General features: G+C 40.1%; 1 protein-coding gene across 1 annotated transcript in view; it reads right to left on the minus strand.

The window, feature by feature from the left end:
* HUWE1 (HECT, UBA and WWE domain containing E3 ubiquitin protein ligase 1) overlaps window positions 1-27,004 on the minus strand; it is a gene marked incomplete in the record, with an annotated part of 5,008,559 nt that overhangs the window by 657,742 nt on the left and 4,323,813 nt on the right. Inside the window, 1 exon segment of the mRNA XM_044079288.1 lies at window positions 6,527-7,073. Coding sequence (XP_043935223.1) covers window positions 6,527-7,073 — 547 coding nt within the window.

Here is a 27,004-nt window from a genome sequence, read left to right on the forward strand (position 1 = left end):
CTTTGCTTTTGGAGTTCCACTGGGTGTAGAAGTATTGTGTGGTGTTTTTGATGAACACTTTAGACACTGTGGAGGGCAGCCACTACAGTTTATTGGCGTAGGAGGTCTTTGAGGTTTGGGAAAATTGCATTTTAGTGCCTCAACACAGGTTATGTGGCTGGAGGACACTGTGTTGTGGATGTAGTGTGTGTATCCTTGAAAACCTTGTTTGTATGCAAGAATTTTGCCTCCAGGGAAATTGTGTATGTGCATCTGTTGCACACTGGGCATTTTTAAGCATCAAATGGCTGTCTGTGAACATGGGACAATTGCTACATCGTCTCAAGATACAAAGATCTGTCAAGCTGGCTGCAGAGACATTTGGAAATTGCATATCCATATTGTCTGGACCTCTATTTGGGTGGGCTACTGTAGGTCATGGACATTATTACACAGAGGTCGCCTTGGGGGGGGGGTCTCTAGTGTTTGGCACAACACTATGTTAGATTGTGATAAGATAGGACAGCAGTGCTGTTTCATGTGTAGACTAACTGCTCTAAAATGGTCTCTGCACAATGGTTTTGTTTTAGCAACACTAAGTTACAGGTTTCAGTTCTGATGGAAGTTTTATACATACAATTTATTTTCTGGCCACTTGTGTATGTACAGGGCACTGCTAACTGCTTGATGTCTGACCACCACCAACAAAGATTGCTTGCAAGTGTAATGTTACAACAAAACAAACTACCTTGACAAGGCAATTTCAAGTAATAGGGACCTTCAGAATAATTTAAATGCAAAATCAACAAATAAAGGAAAAATAAAGTAGCAACATTCTAAACAGTTAACTGAAGTGCAAAACGATAATACACATTTCTTATCAGCCAAGGATGCAACAGGATTAACTCTGAATACCCTTCCATATGTGGTTAGTATGCTAAACAGATGGGAGCTCTGAGAAAATGAACAGGAGACATTTTATAGTAAGGGAGGTTTAAGTGCAATACTGGTTTGCTGAGTGGGTACATAGTATTATGGATATATGGAAACAATGTGTGAGAAAGAACTTGAACAGTAAACATGAAAGACAACAGCAATGAAAAAGGGTAGGAACTATGGAAGCCAGATTTTTGTAAGGGGTGGAGGTCAGAAACCCATCCTTTTAAAACCATAACAAGAAAAGGGTGATTGGGGGGGGGGGATCAAACTGGAGCTGAAGTCCTGTGGTTAGCATATCAGAAACTTTTAGCTTAATGACTCAGTGGTGGTGGTAAATGAATGTAGGACAGAGCGTATATGGCTTCCCGTCACATGGATAATGCCACTACGTCGAAGACACCATTCGCAGTGGATTCTGCAAATACGACAACAGTGAATGATGAACGCTTGGGGGCATGGCCCAAGATTCCTTCGGCAGAACGACATTTTTTGGAAACTCTACCAGTACCCGTGAAAAAGAAGACAGGGGCGTGGAAACGCTCCTTAAGCGAAGGCAGAGACCCGCGCAAGAAGCGGAGAACATTAGAGTGACTACTTGTGGTAACTGCGACAATGATAACATTGTATATAATTTGTCCTCATATGTTTTGAATGCTGAGGAGTTATATGTGTTGAATAAGGGTTTGTCATTTGTCCCGAGCAGGACTTGCAATTATCAAGATGTAGTCATGGAGCTCATGCTTTTTTGCAGGGGAGTGGCTCTTAGAAATATGTTTGGCAGTGTTGTTAATAGTAGTTCCACACTTAGACAGCCTAGCACGTTTGTTCCTCCATTGACACCATCTTTACAACTGTTTATCAATGCCTGTGAAAGGGACCTTATGGCATACTTTCATAATGGTAGTACTCAGAAATATTATAATTTAACTGCATTACAGAGACAAGCCCTCCAAAATTTATGTGATAATAGAGATATTACCATTAAGATGGCTGATAAAGGAGGGGCCATAGTTGTGATGGATACATTGGTATATCTCAACAAACTAAGCCAGCTACTATCTGACACACACACCTATAGATTAATGAACCCTTTAATGGTGAAACATATGATAGAGAAAGTCCACAAGACCTTGGAAGAACTCTTGGATGACATGGTCATAAGTGAAGAGTTATACAATTTTCTTAGAATGGAAGGGGTTGTTATACCACTCTTCAAAGGCCTGCCTAAGATACATAAATCTTTGACAGACCCCCCGATACGACCCATAGTATCAGGTAGAAAATGGGTCACAGAAAATGCCTCTATATGGTTAGAAACCACACTTAGGCCATATGTTAATAAAATGGAAAACATATTAACAGACACAGGAGATTTTTTGAAGGCACTTGGAGGGTTAGTTAGGGCCCTCATGATTCACATTATCTCATGGTTACATTGGACGTACAGAGCCTTTTCACGGTTATACACAATGATTATGGCATAATGGCTATTGATACATTGTTGAGAGAAAATAGAGCCCTAGATCATTATATCAAACAGGTTACAACTATACTTAGGTTAGTTTTGGAAAATAATGTATTTTTGGGTCTAGAACAGACATATAGGCAAGCACAGGGTGTAGCCATGGGCACACCCTGTGCGAACACCTATGCTAACCTGGTACTAGCCTATTGGGAGAATTTGTACATTTTTAACAATAGAGAATGGAAGCCATACATTGGCTTTTATAAACGCTTTGTGGATGATGTTTTCATTTTGTGGAAGGGTGATACCATTCTCCCTTAAATTATTTATTGATTTTCTACACTCCACAACAGATTTCTTTAAGTTTACGGAAGCAAAATCTTATACTGAGATAGACTTCTTAGATGTCACAATAGCACAGACTTTACAAGGTTTTTCTACCAGTCTGTATAGAAAGGGGTGTTGGAAAAATACATTTTTAACTTTTGATAGTATGCATCCACGATACACTTTTTCCAACATAGTACAAGGACAGCTAGCCAGGTTATCTAGGAACTGCATGGATGATATTTGTTTCAACAATGAATTGGAGAGTTTGAAGGGTCTTTTTGTAGAGACGGGGTATAATGAAACCATGGTCAAAGATGTTATAGAGAAGCATAGAGATAAAAGGGGTCATAAATATAAGCCCTGGTTATCTAGGCCTGCTAGGGACTTAGCTATACCTTCAAGAGAAATGAAACAGGATGCTAGATTTAAGGTTATGTTCACTTATAGTAGTGATATAAAAGATATCACTGGAATCATAAGGGACAACTGGAACATCCTTACTACTGATGATAGAATCAACACCAAAGTAGGGCCGACTCCAGTATTTGGATATAGGAAGAATAAGAGACTAAAAGACATTCTATGTGGGGAACATGTTAGTTTATCTCATACCCCTGCTTTATCTGTAGGCAGCAAGCCTTGTGGTAGATGCAAGGCCTGCCCTTATATTTCTCAAGATGTCTCTTTTATACATCCTGTTACTAATAGGACCTATATGTTGAAAGCTAAAGCCACTTGCAGGACTAAGGATATAGTGTATCTGGCTAATTGTAAGTCCTGCCCATGTTTTTACGTGGGCAAGACGAATAATATGTTCAAAGTTAGAATACTGCAACATCTTTCTAGTATAAGAAACAAGGATACACATAATGCTTTGTTCAGACATATTAGTGAACATCCTACACATTGTTTTACTTTTAGGGCCATAGTTAATGTAAGGCTTAACAAGAGGGGAGGTGATATAAAACACTACACAGAACAGACAGAGTCAAGGAAGATCCTAGAGTTTATGGCACATAGGAATCCAGGGCTCAATGATGTTGTTCCTATTAAACCCACCTTAAAAAATAGGCGGGTTTTTTTACTGATTTGATTTCACTAATTGTTCATTGGCTGTGTTCTTATTTAAATTGTGTTCTGCACCATTTTACCTTTGTCTGATGAAGGGTTAACACCCGAAAGCGCTTACCTCTCAGAAGTTTGTATGTTTTTTATGGCAGAGTTTTATTAAATTTTTGGATACATAACAGCACCGTTCCAGAGTTCTTTTGTTTTTGTGACAGAGAAAGAACAGGTGGAAAACCAGCGGTAAGGTAAACAGAAAGACACTATAATACAACTTTTAAGTAATGAAGCACAAATACTGGAGATGAATTTTCAATACTGCTACTACTGCAATCCCACCACAGATTAAGGAACTAGATTACTGAAATACAACTTTAACCAATTACCTACAGCTATAAAAAGTATTGAAGCACAAATCCTGGAGTAGAATTCCCAACACTGCCACTACTGCAATCCTACCACAGACTAAGGCACCAGACCATGCAGAAATTTACCAGTAATGCTGTAATATAACAACTAAATGAGGGTTACATCTGGCAGCACATTATATATCACAGTCCTGCCACAACTATGTAAGAGGCTACAAGACTGGCCAGACTGAGTTCAAAATACAAAAAAGCTACCTTTTACATGTAAATTTTACTTATGGAAATAGAAGTGCATAATGATGCATAACTGATGCCAAAATCTTGCACTAAATACCTCGCAACTTCTCTGCCCAATAAATCCGGACAAAAACAAAATCAATGGGGGGAACAAGGGGCCAAACTCAAGGATGACTTTTATATTCTAGTATTATTAACTTTGAAACTTGCCAGACCACCAGTTTGCACTGGAAATAATTTTGAGGGGATTTGAATCTTGAATCTAAAAATGCCATCACTGTATAGTGACTGCAATTCTCAATCATAAACCAGAAAACCAGAAATTAGATAAGGACCAGACCAAACATTTGTGGCAAAAAATTTGACATTTTGCAGAACTCTGGACAGATGAAGTATGGTAGGGGCATCTGCCATCATCCTCACCTAGTCTCTAAACGACCCACTTAAGGTAGGCACAGAAAGTCACTACACTGTTATTTTAGAGGAGATGGATTACAGCTTGTCTAGGGCCAGTGCACAGACTAAAAGCAGTAAGTTGGAATGATTTAACAGGAGTGTTATTTTTTTTCAGTTTCTTCTCAATTGAAATCAGATGTATATACAGGCTATCTTCTGGGGCGGGGAAAAGAGGCATGCTGCATATGTACACCTGACATCAACAAACTGAAACATGATGTTGCTGTGCTATGTTTGTTCTTTCATTTTCATTCCAGTTTGACATCAGAGGGATACACACAAGGTATACCTGTCTTGTCTTTTCAGGTCAGGGTTGTGGAAACATGTTTAGATATATGACAGCAGAAACTTCAAATATAGGACTATGGCCATTTATCCCTTCTCTATCATCCCAATCTAACACAAAAAGGGAAAAAAGCTACTTTTTTTAATAAGCGGTAAGGAGGAAGGCAATCCATCCCAGACATGATTTGTGTCTCCTCACACACATTCTTCTTATTTTATGGGTAGGCAACTACTGTTTTGTCAGCTTTTAACATTAGATGCCTTGCACAACCACTTGTTTCTTCTTTGAAAAAAAAAATATTTTTTTCCTTAGCTGTTTTTTTTTTCTTCAGGCCATAATTGGAATGGAGTTTGTAGAGAGAGGAAAAAAAAACACTCAAATGCATCTCAGATAATTTAGAATTTAGAAACCCAGACCCCTAAGCTTGATTTAATTCTTTCCTACACAATTACAGTACAGACAGTCCTGGCCAGTTTCAATGTACTAAAATGGTATAGGAAACAGCGAATGAGGAAGACAAAATGGGAGAACACAAAAGTACTCCAGTACTAAGAGGAGGGTAGGGAAGGAAAATGGGGGTATGGGGGGGGGGGGTGCCAAGAGGATAGTAGACAGTGGGTTAGGGAGAGCCATGGAACTCTGTACTCATCATCAAGGGGTGCCCACGCAATCATTCTACACTGCATTTAAAATTTCGCACCTCTGGCCATGACTTGCAAAGGCCTGTGGCTAGTCCAAGGCAAGGGTATTTATTTTCATTGTACAGGAGGTCAGATTTATTTCCCAGGAGATGGTACAGTGCAAAGGTGGCAACCCTAAGTTACACAGTGCTATTACAGAACCAGTAATTATAAATACTAAATAAGTAAGGTTAAACCTTCACTGCAAATAAACATTTACAAAACAATTTTACCAATTAACTACCAAAGACACATTGCAGTAATTCCTTGAAATAAATCTCAGAAAGGTAAAGAAAAATCACTATTTTAAAAGATGAGTTAGAAATCAATTTGAATAGCAAACCACACTGTTTACAAACTTCACAATACTGAACTCAAGGAAGAAAGAAAAATGGAGAAGGACTGCCTCATTACTTTAAGACATAGACATAGTAAAAGCAGAGTTTTATTTAGGTTGCTTGTAGACTGTCTTGTTTTTACTTCTTAAACATTATTACTAAGGACAAGGATAAAACCCTCAATAGTAAACTTTATCAAATGCTACTTCTGACAGCTATTTTGAATATACAAAAATGTTTCAATATTCAGGTTAAATGAAGACTATATAGGAGAGATTATACTCCCAAAACATTATTTCACCAGTGTCTGCTCCTGCCAAAAAAGTGACCAGACATATCTCTGTTTAAGGGAGTTAAAAAAAACTCAGTCTTGTGCAATTTACCTTTGCTAGCTGAATAAGGGTATCCAAAACATGTCTGCATACAACAGGGGCAGCTTGTGGATGGATGTGAACTGTAGAGCCACAGCTTGGGTGCTTCTCTGTATGTTTCCTTCCACTTGCTCTTTGGATTTGAAATATGTTAGTCCTGCAGCCTAGAGCAGCGTCCATAGAGACAGAAAGCCAGGAAAGCTGACTAAAGCTCCTTGACTCTAGTTTGTGCAGAAGGTCCAAAGGCCGCTTTTCAGGGCCCACCGAAGAACACCACTTGGCAGCTTTTTTCCCCCTCTCTTCAACAGACACAGGCTTTGGAGTCTCAATGCATAGCTCACTTTCACTGCTCCGCTGCAGAATAGACAGTAGACTACGTATCACCCAGTGGCGAGTCTGCGTGTGATAACACAAATTACGTAGAACACGATGCAAACGACTAGTGTTCAGCTTAGGTTCATCAACAAACAGGAGGACCAGAAGACATGAGAGGGCCTCATGGTCAAGAAGAAGCCTTCCACGTAGGCGAAGAAGGCTGTCCACATTACCAACTGATGCTCTGAAAGAAATTTTAAAGGAATGTTTTAGTCTTTTTATACAAATAAGAGAACCACTGCATCAACAAACTACAAGTGAAATAAACATAAAAAGCTTGTATGTGTTTTCTGCAAGCTTTACGTATACAGCCAAACTTGACCTACTTGCTAGATAGAATACTTTTTTTTAAATTTTGTAGTCTGTGAACTGTTCCGAAAGTACATCAAGTGAAACAAAGTCCTAAAAAAATATTAACCAAATTCAATTACTTGATTTCACTACTACTGGCTTTACAGCATGAAGAAAGGCCTAAAAAACACACTGAAGCAATGTGTATGTATTATTAAAACAGACTGAAAATAAGCCACTGAGGTCTCCATTAAACTGAGTCTAGTCTGATATCAAGGATAGAAATAAATTACATAGTCATAACAATATGTATAAATATAAACAGTACTACCATACGTAACCCTGATCAGTATGCCTGTAATCTAGAAGTACCTATTTAACACCCTTAAAATGTGACATTTCCTTTTGATAAATCAAGTGCAGAACATATACTTTGCTTCTAAATCCCTTACAACAGGGTAACCAATACCGTGAATAATGAAGCTTTTTTTTTTTTGTTAACCAGGTGAGTGGACTAGAACAGTATAACATCCATTTCAGCCATTTTCTGGTCCACCTGGCAGAAACGACTAATATTATAGACATTAAACTGCTCAAAGTAACAGCACATAACTGGAATAAATGTAGTACGTCAGGCATGGAATTAAATCTAGAACAGAAATTTGTACAGTCAAACAGGAGAGGAAAATGTACTGCAGTACCAAGATTAAACATTCAAGGGCAACCCCAGATGCAGGAAGAACATTACAAATAAGAAAGTAATACTTGTTTGTTAACCAGGTAGGCCCACTGGACATTGGTTGGTTAAGTGACTTGATCAAGGTCACACACAAAGGCAAATGGAGGCTGACGGAATCAAACTCTGTACCACAGGAACTAGAGGCTCACAGCTGTAAACCTCTGCACCAAATACTGAATATTTTAGAGGTGTCAAAATCATGACAGTTCAAATAAGCTACCTGTGAGATGGGAAAATGCCAGATTATAAAATTAGAAGTTTGAAAAGGAGTCCAATATGACCTTCATCCTTAAAACAAAAGCATCTGCACTCTTGGGAAAGATAGGATACAATTTTTTTTTTAATTGTGACAGGTTATCTAGTTCAGAGTAACATCATTGGGAACAGCATTCCAACTTATAGGGGCTAGTTTGCAAATGATCTTTCACATGTTGCTAAGGAGACCCAGGGCCTACTTGGTTTTGAACTATTTCCATTACAAAGTGAACAAGAAGAAATATGAATAAGGTGTTTGATAGTGATGGACTAAAATTATATTTTTGATATTTTAATGTAAGAGTGTTAAGTAGGTATTTGGGTCTTGCAGCCAAAGGTTGCCCTTTGCTTGTTGAAAAAAGGGTTCACTGGGTATGGCAAGGTTTATGAATCCAAAGCTTGCTTGCTTTCTGTCAACTGTAACAGAGACATTCTGTCTAGATAAACTGAGAGGCAATAATGGGTAAGGTATATTTGGAACCTTGGTATCAACACCCTGTTGGCAACGGCCTTTCTTGCTTCAAGTGTGAGTAAATATGACATACTGTAAGCCACCTTAACTTGACGCAAGGTTTTAATAGCATTATGATCATTGCAGTCACAAAAGGCAAGAAAAATTTTATATACCACCATCAATATATGTTTTGTTAACTAGTACAGGAATGTTAAGACAGGTATTTTAGGTCCAGGATGACCACGAAAGCTTGCCGAGGGAGTAAATGTACAAGACTTTACAAGATCAGCATTTTGAAAATTTTGACTAAGAAAAAAGTTCAGAATGGGCCTCTAAGTTCCTACTTTTCTTGGGACTAGGCAGTCTGAAATAAAAACGCATTCCTTTTTCTTTTTCTGGTAATACCTTTACCATTCCCTGGGATATCATGTCTTTTTACAGGCAGAGGAAACAGTGAATTTAACTCCGTAGAGCCTGCAGAATGACTAATAATTTGGGCTCTCTTTGGAAATGCACTCTGTTCTCCTGTAGGACTCAACCTGTCCTATGTGATGGCCTTCCACTGTACCACAAAGGTTACTATGATACCGGTCTTTAAAAAGGGAGGAATATATAGGGACAGGGTAGGTGGAGGTTACTCACTTCCGGGGGGAGGAGTCATCACACTCCTTAAAGGCATTAGTATTTCTGAATGGACTCTTCTTCTGGGGTGGGGAGAGGGGCTTCATATTTCTGTAGAGACTCTTCTGGGGTCAGGAAAAGTGCTAACTTTGCTGAATTATAGCTGTTTCGTCTGACTGTCATGGCCCCTGAGGGCCCCCTTGCTTCTCATTTTGGTCTGCTTAACATTTTCCTGTAGTGGCCTTTGTTGCCCTTTTGAGGTTTACCCCTTTTTTCAGCTTGGGATACAAAGGCCAGCTTTTACTGGGGCAGTTTCTGCCACATACCTAGGTGCACGAGGAGGAGAAAGATCTTTGACTAATTGCTAGTTTTCCCATTTTCTTCCAGTTTCTTAAACACCATCTCTGCAGGGGCTAAAAAGAGAAGTTCCTTATGCAAGGATGGTGCCAACAAATTCTGATTTTACATGCTCTGGTAGGGGCCGAAATCCTATCCACATGTCTCAAACATCCAATAGCAATCTACCACGCATGTGCAGCTTCATACATCAATAATTTTCTTACAGAAGTCATTATCCTCAGTCTTATCTGCCTTTTATCTCAAGTGGTTATGCAGTGAAACTTGAAAGTTTAGAATGTGACATGGAGAGTTCAGGGCACTGCCAGCCATTGTACCTGAGGTGCAAGTCTTCTTTACATAGGGGGTCAAGCAATCTGCTTTTCCCATCATGGGGAAAAGGTTCCTGGATGAAGCCCCTTGCTGAAATCCAAGGGTACCACAGCTGGATTATCCACAGGATTCTTATAAAGATGCTTGTTGGTGTCATGGACGCAAGAGAAATGGTCTAGCTTCCAAACAGCGAGGGGCTAGAAAATCAGCGAGACAAATGCACCGCTTAAATGCATCATTCCTGGACTTACAGGACTAGAGAATAGCAAACGTTTGGGCTCATGCAGAAACAAACTCCTGGACCTAATATACGTCAGACAGAATTTCTTGGCATTCTATTTTCATTTTGTGAAAGGCATCTCCAAATCATACAAACTCTGCAGGTAAAGCAGAGAGCAAGTTATCCTCAATGTCTGACTGCAGGCAAAACAGGAAAGACTACTATATATGCACACATTCCTTAAAAGCAATTCATATAAAATATATATTTTGCCACAATTATTAAAGAGTCATTAAAAAACTAAAAAAACTAAGTGAATAACCAAACAAGATATGAGACAGAATAACCAATATATACTTAAAATATAGATGTTGTTCTATTATTACAAATGGTAATCTGATTTTAACTTGAGGTAACTAGATAAAGAAACTACCTCATTTAATCCAGGGGGGCTCGTGGCATTAACCCTTAGTTGCCACATCATTTCCTTGAACTCTCAGAATAGGTCATTTACCCCCCCCTCCCCTTTGTGTTCTAGATGTTCAAGTATTGTAAATTTAAAAAAATGCGCTGGAAATTTGCTTAGCAAGGGCGTTATTGACGTTGACGTTCCCCTTCCCACTGTCATACATAAGCTGATATATCCGCAATCTGAAGGAGTTTTTTTGTCTTTCCAATGTAGAATCTATTGCAGATTTGACATAGTGCAATATACACTACATTTTTAGTATCACAGTTATTTCTGTGTGTTGATTTCACTATACCATACCCAGGAATATTCACTCCGCCACCCTCTAGGATAAATTTACACTGCGAACAATGTCCACATTTCCTGGTGTGCCCACTAGTGTAAGATCCTACCCTCACCTTGTTCCTTTCTAACACATTAAGACTGATTTATTTTTTTGTACACTACTAGTGGTTTACTACCCACTGCATTACCTATTTGTTCATCATGTTGTAGGAAACCAATTATTTTGTCTTCTAGTTTAAATTCACCACTAATTTACTATTCATGGGTTAAATCCTGATCAACATGGGGTTGTCCAAGGAGTTTTCTGTACCTGTAACTATATTTATGCATTTTCCACCTTTCTTGCCAACTCCTCCGATTCTTCAGCTTATACCATTCCCTCGTTTTTTGACACATTCATTTCTGTTTGATTTTGACCTGCTTCTGGTACGATTTACATTCCTGCTCGACACCGATATGCTTTTGCTAAATTAAGCAGGGAAGTCAACTTGGACTCGCTCTCATGTTTTAAAACCTTTTCTGTGTCTGGATCTTGTGAGGTCTGCAGATATGTACACAGTCCTCTGATTGGTCATCTATATATGCAATCAGTTTTGAGAAGACCCATGTGTCCTTCAGGATGGGGAATATATAATCTTGTTATACACTGTATTTGACAAATCATTTGAAGCATTTTTCTTGTTTTCCTGTCCAAATGATCCAATAACATTTAGGGCTAGTCAATCACCCCAAACAGTAAGTTAGAACAGCAAGAGCAAATTGGTTTATAGCTTGGAATTTGTTCTTGGATTTCAGAGCTGTTTTCATAATTAATTTTAGTCTTCTAAAATATTCCTAAGTTTTATTCACATTTGTTCATGTTTTATTGTTGATCTTTCATCAATTCCCACATATTTATATACTCCCTCTTGCTCAAGTTCTTTTGTATCACAGTCCTGTCCCAGACTGATATTTTATTGGTACTGTATTTTTCCTGCTTTAAAGGTTCTTCTGCATATTTATCAAGACCAAAACACATTCTTATTATACCATCTGAAAAAATTCTGACCACTTGCAATTGTGCTTTCAATTCCACATCTGATGAACTATACAGTTTTAAATTATCTACAAAAATAACATAAGTCTTTACACTTTGTTGTTTTCTGGGAGCACAACCTAGTCTATTAAGTAGACAGCTTAATGGGTTAAGGACAAGACAAAAGAGCAGCAGTGAAAGTCATCCTGGAATATCCCTTTTCATTTTTATCCCTAGGATAATACATTTCCCCTTTATCATGGCTTAGCTGCAAAGTGGTTTGTCACTGTTTCATGGTCACTGCAATGTAATGGATCAATGTAGGGTCCATCTTACACCTTTGTAAGCATTTTTATCTATGAATGTGAGATGTCAAATGCTTTTTTGAGACTATCCATACCATAACTTAGATTCTTAACCTTTTTACAATTCTCCAATAAGGCTTTATTTAGTATCAAATGATCCTTTGTTCCATATGACTTTGTTTTGTTACCTTTTGTTCTACTGCCATGATTAAGTTTCCTTCTGACTACAAACTCTTGCCGGCATCAATTCCAGTGTATAGTTTGTACGTCAGTAGAAGGCAAGTTATTGGTCTACAGTTTTTAAGATATCTTGCAGGTTCACTCTTAAGGAGAATTATCGTTTTTCCTGTTGTTAACCAGGTTGGTGCCTGTTCAGGGTGCACATATAAACAGTTGTTACATATCGCTAAATCTTCATGTAAAGATATTAATACTTTTAGCCAGAAATTAGGTACTGCATCTGGGCTTGGGGTCTTCCAATTAGCAGTTTTTTTTTTTTAATTTTGCTTCAATTTTTCTGGCCGTTATTTCATCCCATTTTATACCCTATACCTTTGAATTTCTTATTCTTTCTTGTACTTCTATCCATTCAAAATCTATGTTTCACAGGATCTTCATAAATATTTCTCCAAAATGTGTATTTCTTTTTTGGTGGTGGTTCCATTCCATTTGCCTTGTTTCCTAATTCTCTATAAAACTTTTTGGGTCGTCAATCAATTTCTTATTTTGAACTCTTCCTTTATATTTATCTACATATCTTCTAGGTTTTTCTGTCTGTGCTGATATCTTTAGTTTATTTGCAATAGTTTATGCTAGATCCTGGTCTGTTCTGATGCATTGCACTGTTTATCATCTATCTTTCTGACTATTTTTATCTGTTCCCTGTCTATCCATCTCTATCAAATCAAGCAATTCTTCCTTTGGACCATTTTCTTTTAAACTAATGACACATTCTTTGTTCTCCATTTCCTGCAGGCATTTACAGAAAGTTCCAGAAAATCTTCCTGAGCCATAATATCTTCAGCTTCACCCTGCATCATCCATTGCTCTTCCATATAGGAACTCACTGCCCTATCACTCCACTGACTGCATCTGAGTTGCCACAGTTTCCTGTTCCCTCCCTTGCTGTGCAACTCACTGAACTTTTGTACTGGTTTCCTACAGAAGGCTCCATCGCATCTTCACATGGCAACTGATCAGGTGCTACCCGCTCTACTGGCTTCTTCTTAATTTGGGGATTCATTTTTCTATTATACCATGAAGTTACCAGAGTTAGATTTTCTACACTAAATCCTTCAGTTCGCAGGTAATCCATAACTTAAATTTCTATTTATTTGACTTCTCCATTACTAATCTTCTTTTCTACTTTCCCCTTTTGTGTTCTTATTTTTTTGTATTCTAAAATTTTCCATCTCTGGATGCCTTTATCTGCATTTCTCTATAAACATCTTTGGTGCCACTTTTTTGTATTGATTAGTGTTGCTTTCTGCTTTGCATAAATACTGCACCATATTAAATCTCTTTCTTTCCCATGTTCGTATTTCTTCAGCTGTCTCCAGCTCTTCCCATTTCTCTTTACACGGGGGACTCATTGTTCCATCATGCTATGACATTAACCTACGTTAGATCTTTTACACTAAATCCTTCACTTCACAGGTAATCCATAACTTCAACTTCTATTTTTCAAATTCTACTTTACTAAACTTCTGTTCTACATCCCCCCTTTCTGCTCTTATTTTTTGTATTGTAAAATATTCCATATCTTGGGGCCTTTGCCAGTATTTCTCTTTGAATATCTTTGGAGCTGTTTTTGTATTAATTAATCTGGCTCTTTTGTATAAATATTGCACCACATCAGATCTCTCAATTTCCCATATTTCTTTTTTTATACCTTTCAAAACTCTCTGGATTTTCTTTATAGTTTCACACCTCCTCAGTCACTTCCTTCTGCAGAGAGTCCAAGGTTTCTTGGTCTATATAATGTTTTTCATGAATCTGTTGTATTAATGAACACAAATTTGCAATTGAAACTTGACAGTTTTTTTTGTGTAAGTATTTTTCTTTCCTCTAATTTCTCTGTCTTTTTGTACATCTTCTACCCGGAAATTCTATGCTTCTTACATAACAGTAGTTCACTCTATCATCTTTATGGTTCTTTTTTGGTCTGTCAGTTTTTGTGACTTTTTTGGACTACTGCTACCTTGTACAACAGGGATGTCATTCTCTCAGAGGCTGGCCTAACATCATAGTAGAAATGTTGCCGTGTCTTGAGGATTCCACATGGTCATTTTATCCAGTCCTGGCACCAGTGCACCTACCAGTACCTACTTCTGTCCATGATATATGCTATATAAAATACAGTCTATAGAAGCAGATGTCTATCAGACAAAAGGAGCTGAAGAATTATTTTCCCCAATGGGTCTGCAAATATGGAAGTAGGCCAAATCAAAAAGCATAATCAAAGGCTTAAAGTGGTCATCAAAGTGCAACAAGAAAAATCTGAAGATGGTGCTGTCTGACATCCTTCTATACTACAATGTTCTGAAGTTAGTGTTGGATGGAATCTAGCAGGCCAAGAGGAGGAAGCTCTGGAAATTATGCCAGCTACGGGGCTTTACTACAATGGTTAATATTACATGAACGTTCCCAATGGTCCATCTGGTTTTCCAAGTTTTTTTTTTCTCTTCCCGGAGCATAACAATGTTCTCATGAGTGAAAGAGTGCTGACTTCAGTGGTACGACTCCAATGTGAATCCCCCACTGGCATGCACTCTCTGGTTCTTACAGTTTACAAGCCCTGCAAGGAAAATGTGAATTTGACAGACAAATGCCTAGTGTTTAAGAAACAGCATGTAATACAAACTTTAAAATATCCGTGTGTCAAACTTCATTAACACTAAAGCTTTAAGTCCAGTTATTCTTTTACTCTTATTGACTAAAGAAAGTGTGGAAGACAATTACCATAGTTAAAGAAATTTGGCAGGGAAGATGGAAAGAATTACATGGTATATGGTTATTCTCACCATAGAACAAACGGTTTAGTATTACCTAATTTGAAGGGATACTCTGCAGTTAGGGCTCATAAACAGATTATTATAAATCAAAGTGGAAAGTAATGACAAAGCAGAGTTACAGGTTGAGAAATAGAGGAACATATGTATGTATATAATTACTGGCCAAGTCTGACTAAGCAAAATATAACCTTTTTTAGGAGGAGGTCTGGAGAGGACATCTCTAACACAAAAGAACAGTAATATGCTATCACAATACCGAACATCAGAACAAAAAGGAAATGGGTACTAACTGCAATAATCATATACTGAATAATTGGAGAAAGAAAACAGCAGTGATTTAAAAATTTATAAGGACAATCAAGGTGTGTGTGCGCATGCATATACAGAAACAGACGCACGTCAGGAGGTGCAGCAGAGAAACACAAACAATGGTCATCAGAAGGGGACTAAGAAATAATGAGAAAATAAAGATGAGATAGTTGCAAAGGAATAGAAAACAGCTAAGATAGGGGAGGGAGAGAAAATACTGATATGGATTACAGTGATACTGGCAGTGGGAATATCTCAACAGACATGCATGTTATACTAGGGGTACAAAACTGTTAGCAGAGAAGGAAAAGTGGGAAGTGGACAACTGTCATCTTTGTTTAGGGGCCCCAGTGGCAGAACAGCATAACAAAACCAAATGTCTGAGATATTGCTTTTCTTTTCTTTTAAAGACATGCAAGATTACTAACTGTCTGATACTTGCTGAAACTCTGTTGCAAGTTTTTGATGCACAGTTAGAGTGTACAAAGATCACCTGCATTGTCATGGGTTTTAGATGTCACAAAGTATTCATCTGTGGACATATGTCGAGACAGACTACATCACTGCAGTAGACTTTGTAGAAAAGGGCACTTTTCAAGAAAGTACAGTATGATGTCGGCAGTTTTTAGATGGGAGTAGGTCAAGTTGCTATGCAATTCCATCCAGTTAGATAGATTCAAGGTTCTATAGTGGCGAGTTTTGCTGGATGCATTAGCTGCAAATTTTGTGATTTTATTGTAACACAGCTCTAGCTTACATAAATGCATAGCTTGTAAACTTGTAAACACCGGAGTGGTATAAAGCAAGGCTAGGACTAGTTATGCAGAGGCAGCTGTTTTCCTACTAATGCTACTATGGAAAGGATTGGCTCTAAGTAGGCCAAGATTTTTTTGAGAGTTTTGTTAACCACAGTTTTAAAGTGGAGGTCGAATTTTAGGTTTTCTTTAATGACAACTTTCAGAAGTTTTTATGAGTAACTAATTCAATGTTAGTATTTGCTAATGTAACTGTGAATTTTTTTTGTTACAGCAATGCTTAGGTGTGAGCAACATTATTTTATTTATTTTTTTAATTCAAAAGAAGCTAGAAGTTGTCGAGCCAGATTTACACGGAGTTGATTGGTATTCAGGCAAGTTAGACTCTTATCATTAGAGTGGAATCATCAGCATATTAGATTGAGGCTTTATTTGCTGCAGGGAGGTTATTTTATAAACAAACATGAGTGGGCCCAATCTAGAGCCCTGAGGAACACCTACAGACACTGGCAGAATGGGGTTCATAGGTTTATACTAGGCTATCTGCCCTAAGGCATCTGCCCCAAGGCATTTATAAGCCTAGCCCAAATTTTTGTGGCTTACGCCACCCCTTATATGAAAAAATACTGTGCCCATTAGTTTGTTGTGCCTCTGTCCAGCAGTGACACAGAGATGATTCCCGGGGTAAACCTACGATCTCCCATCCACAGGTCAAGATTTCTCTTGAACAGAGCCAGCGAGGTGCTCTGCCTCACATGGACCAGGATTTTATTCCACAGCATAGGGAGTCTCTGAATGATAAATCTATCCCTCCAGCACGTCCTATTTATATCCGTGCTAAGGTTTAAGTCGCTTGCTCTAGTGGTTTTGGTGGATTTGGATTTTTTGAGGTGGAGCATGTCCATTAATTCCGGGTTGGACATGGCCTTGTATGTCAGGCACATGTCACCTCTGAGCAGACGGTATGCGACTGAATAGAGCTGGAGTTTCTTCAATCTGGCAGCATTTGACAGATTTTGGAGTCCCTTTATCCTTTTGGTGAGGAACTTTTGGGGTCTCTCCTACTGCTGCAGATGTCGGGTGAGATACATCCCGAATGGGGCATTGTACTCGATCATTGGTCTGATAGGTGAAGAGTACAGGGGAACAATGACCTCACTAGATCTGGATGCGAATCCCTTCATGATCAGGTGGGCAATGTAGAAGGTCTTTCTAACCACTTTAGCAACGTGAGTGTCAAAAGAAAGGCCACTGTCAACCTGGGTCCCCAGGTCCCTGATAACCTCTTCTGTGCTTAGTGGATTGCCACCTATATGGTAGCTTGGGGTTACCTTGTTTTTCCCTAAGGATATGACTATACATTTTTTGGCGTTTAACTTCAGGCCATGGCTCTGGCACCAGCTATCTGTTTCTGCTATCTGTTTCTGTGAGTCCCTTCTGAAGGATATCCGTGTCCAATGCACTTTCCACCATGGCGCCCAGTTTGCAGTCGTCTGCAAACTTTGTCAGCCAAAGTCCTCCCATGTTGGCCTGTACTTCTGAGAAGTAGATGCCGAACAATAGGGGGCCAAGGACCGAGCCCTGTGGGACACCACTTGTGACCGGCTTGGAGTCTGACATAGCGCCAGCAACTCTAACCCTGTGGGTTCTGTCCTTAAGCCAGTTTGCAACCCATCTTGTGACATATGGGTTTACATTTAAGCTGGTAAGTTTTTCTAAATACCAGAGTGGGGTATTGTGTCAAAAGCCTTTGCAAGGTCAAGGTAGGCTGTATGGACTGCCTTTCCCTCATCAATGGCCTTGGTGACCGTTTCGAAGAAGTCGACCAAGTTCAAAAGGCATGATCTTCCCTTGACGAAGCGAAACTGGGTCAGTTCCAATGTCTGCAAGTCCCCTATATCTTTGTTTATGAGCTCCATTATGATCCTCTCCATAGCTTTGCAGACTAGACTTAAGCTTATGGGGCGGTAATTACCAGGGTCCGTAGAGGCACCGCCATTGTGGAGTGGGACCACAGTTGCCGTACGCCACTCCTTGGGCACGTATCCTGTGGTAAGGCTGAGATTAAACAGCTGCCTTATGTGCGGGTTTAATTCCTCATTTAGCTTGTGTAGCACACAGCCGGGGACACCATCCGGTCCCATTGATGCTGTGTTTTTAGCTTTAGAGAGAGCAGCTTTCACCTGCGCATTTGAGATGTCTGGGAGGCTACACTCGCTGGGATAGTTATCTCTCCTTTAGGGGAGAGGGGTGAAGTTTGCACTGAACCTGTCTGCCAGTATGTTGGCAATGTCTGTGGGTTCAGTGATTTTGTATCATTTTGGACTAATTCTGAGCATATCTGGGAGTTTCCACCCAGGTTCCTAACATAGCTGAAAAAGGCCTTATGATTGTCCTTTGAATCCATGGCAATTTTTCTCTCAAAATTGGCCTTAGTTGATTTTATGAGTGCTCGTATTTTTTACTAATAATGATCAGGGTGACTTCCCTTTTATGGATTTTGTTCTATCATGTAATAGCTTTCTCCTCTTATTGTAAAGTTTGTTAATGGCTGGGGTCCACCAGACTGGACGTTTGCCCTTTGTGGAAAGAGTCTTGGTTTTATTTGGGATTGCCTGATCCATGCAGTCCTGGAGGTGTTCATAGAAGGCATTTGTAAGGGCTTCCGCAGCTTGGGTTGTGGTTTCCACTGGCTCAGGGGCCTTGAAGGATACCATACCAGTCTTGAGTAGTGTGAAGTTTGCTTTAGAGAAGTTCTTCACTGTGTGGTCTTTTTTGTTTGGGGGGGGGCGGGGATGTGGATTTCCAGTGAGATTAGTTTATGATCAGATCTCACCAATGAGGGATATACTTCCGGTGTGGAGCATTTTGTCCCCATGTTTGTGATAATGAGATCTAGTATATTTTCTCCTCTCGTGGGAACAGTGACTAGCTGTTCCATGGCATTTGAATTTATGAACTCCAGGAACCGTTGGGCTAGAAAGTTAGGGCTTGAGTAATGTTCCCAGTCTATATTCGGGTAGTTGAAGTCACCCAATATGATGGTGTTTGGAGATACATTTATACCCTCCAGTGTGTCTTCAGGAAGGCTGTGTGGGGTTCCTGAGTTTGAGAGGGTGGCCTGTAGCATGCTACAATTTGTAGAGCAGTTTTGCCTATGGCTAGTTGCACACGGATGGTTTCCGAAGCTTCGTGCGTTGCCACCAACCTGGAGGTGTGGGTATCCTTTATTAATATGGATACACCCCCCTCCTTTTGTGGTGTGGTCCGGGTTTTGGGGCCGCAACGCATGATATGAGGTAAAACCTAATAGTGCCGAGGTGCTCTCAGGAGCCTTGAACCAGGTTTCAGTTACAGCACAGACATCGATGTTCTCCATACTGAGAAGTGCCTCGAGTGCGTGCATTTTGAGATTTAGACTTCTGGCATTGAGCAGAATTACCCTCAGTTTCTTCCCATTTTTGTTTTCTAGGGTGGTAGGTTTAGAATTTGAGCCTTGCCTAAAAAAGGCACTATGGGGGTGGCAAGAGCCTTAGCCAATATCCGGAATCCCAGGGGTGACAGGTGCAAGCCATCCCTTGTGAAGCAGCGTGGCTTTTCAAGCATGTCATCCCAGGCAGACAGACACTGGATCCCCTTTGAATGACACCAGACATTAAGCCAATTGTTAAAGCTGATCATCTTGTCTCTATATTGTGGCATCATTCTTGGTGAAGGAAGGAAGGATACTGCTCAGGATCAGGGTCATACCTGCCTGGGCTACATAATCAGAGAGCTCCTCTATGTCTCTTTTCATGTAGTCCAGGAAGGTACGTCTCAGGTCGTTCACACCAGTATGGACAATGACGGTGTCATATTTGTACTTGCTGTGGAGTGACCTGAGTGCTTGTGTTATGTGGTGGATTCTAGCGCCAGATAGGCAGCTTACTGTGACCCTCTCCTTGTTCAGCCTGGTGAGTGGGACGTCAGTGTGTCTGACTATGGAGTCACCTATGACAAGTATGTTTGGTGTTGTATTTGGCCTTAAGGGCTGTGACTGCTTTGCACACTGCTTTTGTGGTTTATGTGTTGCTTGTGGGGTGTCTTGAGGTAGCAGTTGTCTGGGTGTCTGCTTTGGAGGGCTCTGCTGTTTAGGTAAATTTTTACTCAGAGCCTCCGAGTATGACTTTGTGTGTTTATGTGTTTGATTCAGTGTTGTGGTAGCATTATGTGAGGCTGGTTTTGTGGTGTGTGTAGTTGCCTTCTCCTCCTGTCTGGTCTTGCCAGTCCTGAGTTGAGAGAGCTCAGCCTCCAGTTTGGCGAAATAGCTGCATCTCTCGCAAGTATTTGTGTTATGTGGGAGGAGGAGAGGGTTGTCTGTGTACATGAAGGCAGTTATAACATTGCCTCAAGATTCCCAGATTCACCAGCTGGACTGGAGAGGAGATTGACAACTGACCTTTGGACATGCTAGAATAATATTGGGAATTCCTTAATAATTGAAAACAAGGGCCAGTGGGGAGTGAGGGTGTAGTGCTTTTAATTTTTAGTGCTGACTTATATAATTGCTTTAGTGAGCAAGTGCCAGGTAACTTGAGTGCAATGTGTTACAAGTAACTAAATGCAAAAACGACAAACAGTAACTTTCTTTCAAGTGAAACAAGGAACTAGTACAGTAAGCAATGCAGATATCACTAGTGATCCACAGAAGCACTGAGAAGCCACGTATTAGGTGGAATTAGCTTCCAGGGAAATAACAAGCAAACAAACAACAAGCATATAAACAAAGCTAGATTCAGCAGGCCTGGATCTAGTCTATGCTAGAGCAAACAAGGTGTACCAATTTCAGTAAGATACAGTTCAAATATTCAGGCACTATAAACCTTTAACCAGAAATTCCCAGCAAAGAAGGGCAGAGTCCAGCCTCTTCTCCCACAAGAGTGCAGACCACAAACCTTCTTAATGTAAAATAACTGGCCTGAAGCCCAAGTGCCTAAACCAGAACTAATACACTTGGACACTGGGCTCTTCTAAGTTCCCAACTTAGAAGGATGAAAGCTACCTGTCCTGCCACCACAGTGCTTGCCACAAACCTTCCTAATGTAAAACAACTGGTCTGAAGCCCAAGTGCTTAATCCAAAAGACTTAGAATGATAGCTACACTTTAATCAAGTTACAACCAAGCAGTAATAAATACAATTGAATACTTTAGAGAATGTCTGTATTAGTGCTCAAGTTTCACAAACAAAGCTAGATCCAGCAAGCCCGAATCCAGTCTATGCCACAGCAAACAAGGTGCACAAACTTCAGTAAGAAGCAGTTCAGATATGCATGCACTATAAGTCTTTAACCAGAAATTCCCAGCTCAGAAGGGCAGAGTCCAGCCTCTCCTCCCACAAGAGTGCAGACCACGAACCCTCAATGTAAAATAACTGGCCTGAAAGCCCAAGTGCTTAAACCAGAATTAATACACTTTTAGAATAACAGACACTGAGCCCTCAATCAGCAGTTCCCAACCTAGAAGGATGTAAGCTACCTGTTCTGCCACAACAGTGCAGACCACAAACCCTCTCGGTGCAAAACAACTGGTCCGAAGCACAAGTGTTTAAACCAAAAGGCTTAGAATGAGTTACACCAAGCAGTAATAAATACAACTGAGTATTTTTAAGATGATGCAAAAGTAAAATGAAGTAGGTAGAAACACAAGTACAGTAAAAGCAGATGAAATTTTTTTTTTTTTTTAATCTGAGCAAGTGCTGAGATCAAAGAAACAGATTTGAGTGCTGAAACTAGAAAACTGGCTAGTTATAAGGAAAAAAAAACAAGCTAGAAGGCTTCCCTCAAACACAGAAGGGCTTGGGGGCTCAGAAGCCTACAAATAGTCTATACCACTTAACAGGAAAGGCAGGAAATTACCTTAAATTTTTTTTTGTCTGTTTCCCAGATGCTCTCTTTGTACACAGTAGGAGTGCCTGAAATCAGAATATGATCTCACTGCACTCAGTTGAGTGAGCAAATGAGATGGGCCCAGAGGCAGGCTGAGGGGCGGGCAGTTTCAAGGCCACTAAGATTAACACCAAAACAAAAACAGGGAGGGGGTGGGAATAACTGAAGAGCAGAATAACTGCCACTTCAGTTAAATATTCCTTCAACACAGTTTAAATCAAATTAAATACTGTATTTTTTTTTAAAAAAGTGCAGATAAAGGTACTTAAATTCTCTTATACGTCCAGTTGTGTGCAAATTTCTATTTCACAGACTGAGATCTGTTGCTTATAACCATCATCAGCACAAAGAATAAAATAATTATTTCTGCTAATTAATGAATACAATAACTAAATCAACATGAGAATGGTGAATGATTTTACCAACAGGGATGGACTGCAAGTAAGGGTACAAAAATATAGAAGAGGGGCTGGAATTTACTTGAGGAAATTGGTAGAGATATGAAGGTACTCAGAGCAAATAACTAGGAAGGGAAAGGTAACAGAGTGGGGTTGAGTTAAACAAAAGCTTGCCTTCTTTAGAGCTCGACAACAGAATATAGACAAAGAGATGAGCGAGTGATAAGTGAAAGCTCAGCTCTGGCAGATTCGATAGGTGAGTTGCTGTTAGAGAATAATTAGTAGGGTGTACAACATACCTCTCATCTTCTTAGAGCAAGAAACCTGGACAAAGCCATAAATAATGGGGGAACAAAAGGCTGAAAATAGGGCAGTTTTTAAGTACTGCTCTTACAAACTTAGAAGGTAGATATAATACAAGGTTTTGCATAAGCATGAATTTTCTGAAGGGTATGAAGTCTCTAACTCAAATGGGTGTCATGTTTCTGACTTTGACCCTTATAGGTTCATACGTGTTTACTAGGCTAATGACCACAAGGGCTTTTTTAAGCATAGCGATGCATCCCAAATATCTGACAAGTTCTTATACCCTTGATAAGTTTAAGCATGGGCCTGGAAGATGAACCATTTACAGGTTTACTTGTTTGCATCAGAAACATAGGTGCCAAACCAGGGATGAATTTGCGGATTCCCATCCAACTGTCCCAAGTTGCACCTGAAATGGATTAGGGAGGAACTCTGCTTCACATGGATGGGAAGCCTGTTTCACAGGCGGGGTAATCTCTGGGATACATACCTATCTCTCCAGCAGGTCCTAATTAGATCAGAGTCAAGGTTCAAGTCTTTAGAATGGGTAATTCTGGCACGATTTGTCTTGTGGATATACAGGAGATCCAGAGTGGGGTCTGACAATGCCCTGTATGCCAGGCATAGATCTCCCTTCAAAAGCCTGTAGGAGACAGAATACAGGGATAGGGCCCTTCAGGCAGTCTGCATAGGACATATTACTTACGTCCTGTATTATTTTAGTGAGGAACCTCTGTGGACGTTCCAGTTGTTGGATATGCCTGGTTAGGTACATACCAAAGGGGGCACTGTACTCAATGACAGGTCTGATGAATGCCAAATACAGTGGAGCAATGACTTCCTTGGACTTATATGCCATACCTCTGTTTATAAGTTGTGCAGCACAGAATTATTTCCTCACCACTGTGGACACGTGATAATCAAAGGCTAGATTACTATGTGTGTGTGTCCCTAGGTCCCTGACTACTGGGTCAACTCTAAGGGGTGTGTTGTCAATATGATAGTTACCAGGGATGGATGACTTCCCAAAGGATACTATTATGCATTTCTTCACATGCCACCAGCTGTTTGTCTGTGTCAGCCCCTCCTGTAGAACATTTGTCTCAATTTGAGACTCAATGATAGCTCCTAATTTACAATCATCTGCAAATTTAGTCAGCCACAGACCACTGACATTGGCCTTGACTTCAGAGAAGTGAATGGCAAAAAGGAGCGGTCCAAAGACTGATCCCTGAAGGACTCCCACTTGTGACTGGCCTCTTTGTAGAGGTGGACTCCTCAATTGTAACTTCCTGGGTCCTGTCTGTGAGCCAGTTGGCTATCCACCAGGTGACATACGGGTTTGCACCTAACCTCCTGAGTTTGTCAATAATGCCCAAGTGGGGTATTGTGTCAAATGCCTTGACCAAGTCAAAGTAGGCAGTGTGAACAATTTTGCTCTCATCCACTGATTTGGTGACCTGCTCAAAGTCCACCATGTTGATTAGGCATGATCTTCCCTTGATGAAACCAAACTGGGTTGGGTCCAGTGTCTGGAGGTATACTATACCTCTATTGATCATCTTCATGATGATTCTTTCCATGGCTTTACATATAAGATTAGTGAGACTTGTGAGTCTGTACTTTCCAGGGTCTGTAGATGACCCAACCTTTGTGCAGAGGGATGACTGTTGCCTTTCTCCATTGATGAGGCACGAAGCCTTTTTGGAGGCTACAGTTAAATAGTAATTCCAGAGGCCCTGATGGGTCATGTTTCATGCTCTTTAGAAGGCATCCTGGGATATTGTCTGGGCCCATTGATGCAGTGTTGTTGGTCTTAGAGCATTAAGGACCTGTACCCCGCAGTGGTGGTGCTGCGGTAGTGTTGTCGCCTCACAGTAAGACACTGTCCAGTTCGATTCTCAGCTAGAACGTCTTCTGCGTGGAGACATATGTGAATGGGCGTACCTTCGTTGAAGGTTGTGCGTCAGGGCTGGTAACTCGGCACGTAAAAATCAACTACCAATCATTTGCGGACCGGAGATCCGCTGTGGCGACCTCTAACCGGGAAAAGCCAAAAGACACAACAACCACCCTAGTGATAGTAGGGGGAGTTGTATTTGATGATACTTCCTGAGGGAAGGTTGAAGGGGAGAGAGGAGTAAAGCTTGAGGTGAATTTATCAGCCAGGAGGTTTGCTACATCTTCTGGCTCAGTATAGGTGGCTCCATTTACAATGAGCTTTGCACACAATTGTGTATTGGCTTTGAGGTTGTGGACACAGCTAAAAATGCTTTGTGGTTGTCCTTGGCCTGGGGAAGCCAAACTTAACTCAAATTTAGCATTGGTAGACTATTTGTCCTCTGAGTTTAGTTTAATGAGAGTGCTTTTATCCTGCTGGGTGCTGCAGCTCCTAATTTTTGCCATGATTTTCTTACTCCCGTTATACATCCAGTTGATTTTGTGCTTCCACCAAGGTGGCTTGTTTTTTTGAGTTAGTTCTGTACTTCTTCCTGGTGGGCATAGCTGCCTCTATGCAGCTATTAACATGCTTATACAGGGGTTCTGTAAACACTCGGGGTTTACAGAGGCTTGCAATTTTGCCAGGCTCTCGCTTAATAGCAGGAGGTTAGCCTTAGAATAGTTCCTGAATATTCCCAGTTTAGCTGGTGGTCCAGTTTTTATTTTTACTTCAAAGGAGACTATTTTGGGGTCTGGCCTTACCAGGGAAGGCATTATAGTAAGGGGTCTGCAGCACTCTCCCACATTAGTGAGGCCCAGATCCAGTATGGCTGCACCCCTGGTTGGTGTATTGACTATCTGGTCCAGGGAGTTTGCGTTTACAAAATCCAGGAATCTCTGTGCATGTATGTTTGACGTTGTATAGGATTCCCAGTTAATAGTGGGGTAATTAAAGTCACCCATGAATATCATATTGGATTGGATGGTTAGTGTTTCTAATAAGTTTAAACACATTGTATGGGTTTCCTGGGTCATAGAGGGGGACCTATAGCTTGCAAGGGGTATTGAACTTTACCTATGGTGATTTGAACATGGAGCAGCTCAAGTGCACTGCCCTGTTTGACCAGGCTTAAAATATATTTACTTCTGATGTAAGTAGAGACACCTCCACCTTTTGTCCCTGCCTGTGAAGTAGCTGGTCTAAATGTGTGGAAACCATTATAATCCTGCACTGCTGTTGTGCTGTCCGTGGCTTTTTTTTAAAACCACATCTCTGAGACCGCACAGACATCAGCATTCTCTAGGCTAGAGAGCTTCCAGAGTGGAGTTTTCTGTTTAGGCTCCTAGCATTAAACAGTAATACCTTTAAATTTTCTTAGTTTTGATTTGCTATGTTGGAAGTATTTTCAGTTTGGCATTGCCTAAAAAAGGCACTATGGGGGAAGACAATGTTTTAGCTAATAGTCGAAAGCTTAGCGGGGAGAGGTGCAAACCAACCCTGGCAAAACAGAGTGGTCTGTTGACCATCTCCTTCCATGTTGACAAATACTGCACCCCTTAAAATGATACCAGAAACTAAGCCAATTATTAAAGTCAATCATCTTTTGTTCGTATTGTGGCCTCAATGTCTTGCCAATGATTTTCCAGAAAGCCAAAACTTTATGAAGAAATGGACCAAAAATATGAGGCAAAAATCTGAACATTCTGCGAAAAACTGTACAGTTGAGAGGTGTGGTGTACAAAATACTGCATGATAACTGTAAGAATCAATCAGAGAAGGCTAGAATAGAAAATGAAAATGGAAAAATTTTACAAAGGAACAATGGTTGAACATCTGTCTGGCTCTCAAGTATGCAAAAAAAGTCCAGAAGGTTTAGGACTTTAGCAAAGAAGTGTTTACATATTTTATACCACAAGCAGACTTCGGATTATTTTTCCTCAGGTAGACAGCAAATGTTGAAGAAAAGATGGGAAGACTGAATTAATCTGGTACTTGTTTTGGTAATGTAATGAGTTGGCAGATTTTAAAAACTCCCAACAGATAACTGTCAAAAAGGTTGGTGAAGCAAATGATTGTAACTAAGGAACTAACTCTTTTAAGCTGGAATACAGGATCTGAATTGCCTAGACACAGTAAGGTTTTA

Source organism: Protopterus annectens, chromosome 8.part0 (assembly GCF_019279795.1).
Source record: "Protopterus annectens isolate FY-2018-M chromosome 8.part0, PAN1.0, whole genome shotgun sequence".
NCBI classification, from domain to species: domain Eukaryota; kingdom Metazoa; phylum Chordata; order Ceratodontiformes; family Protopteridae; genus Protopterus; species Protopterus annectens.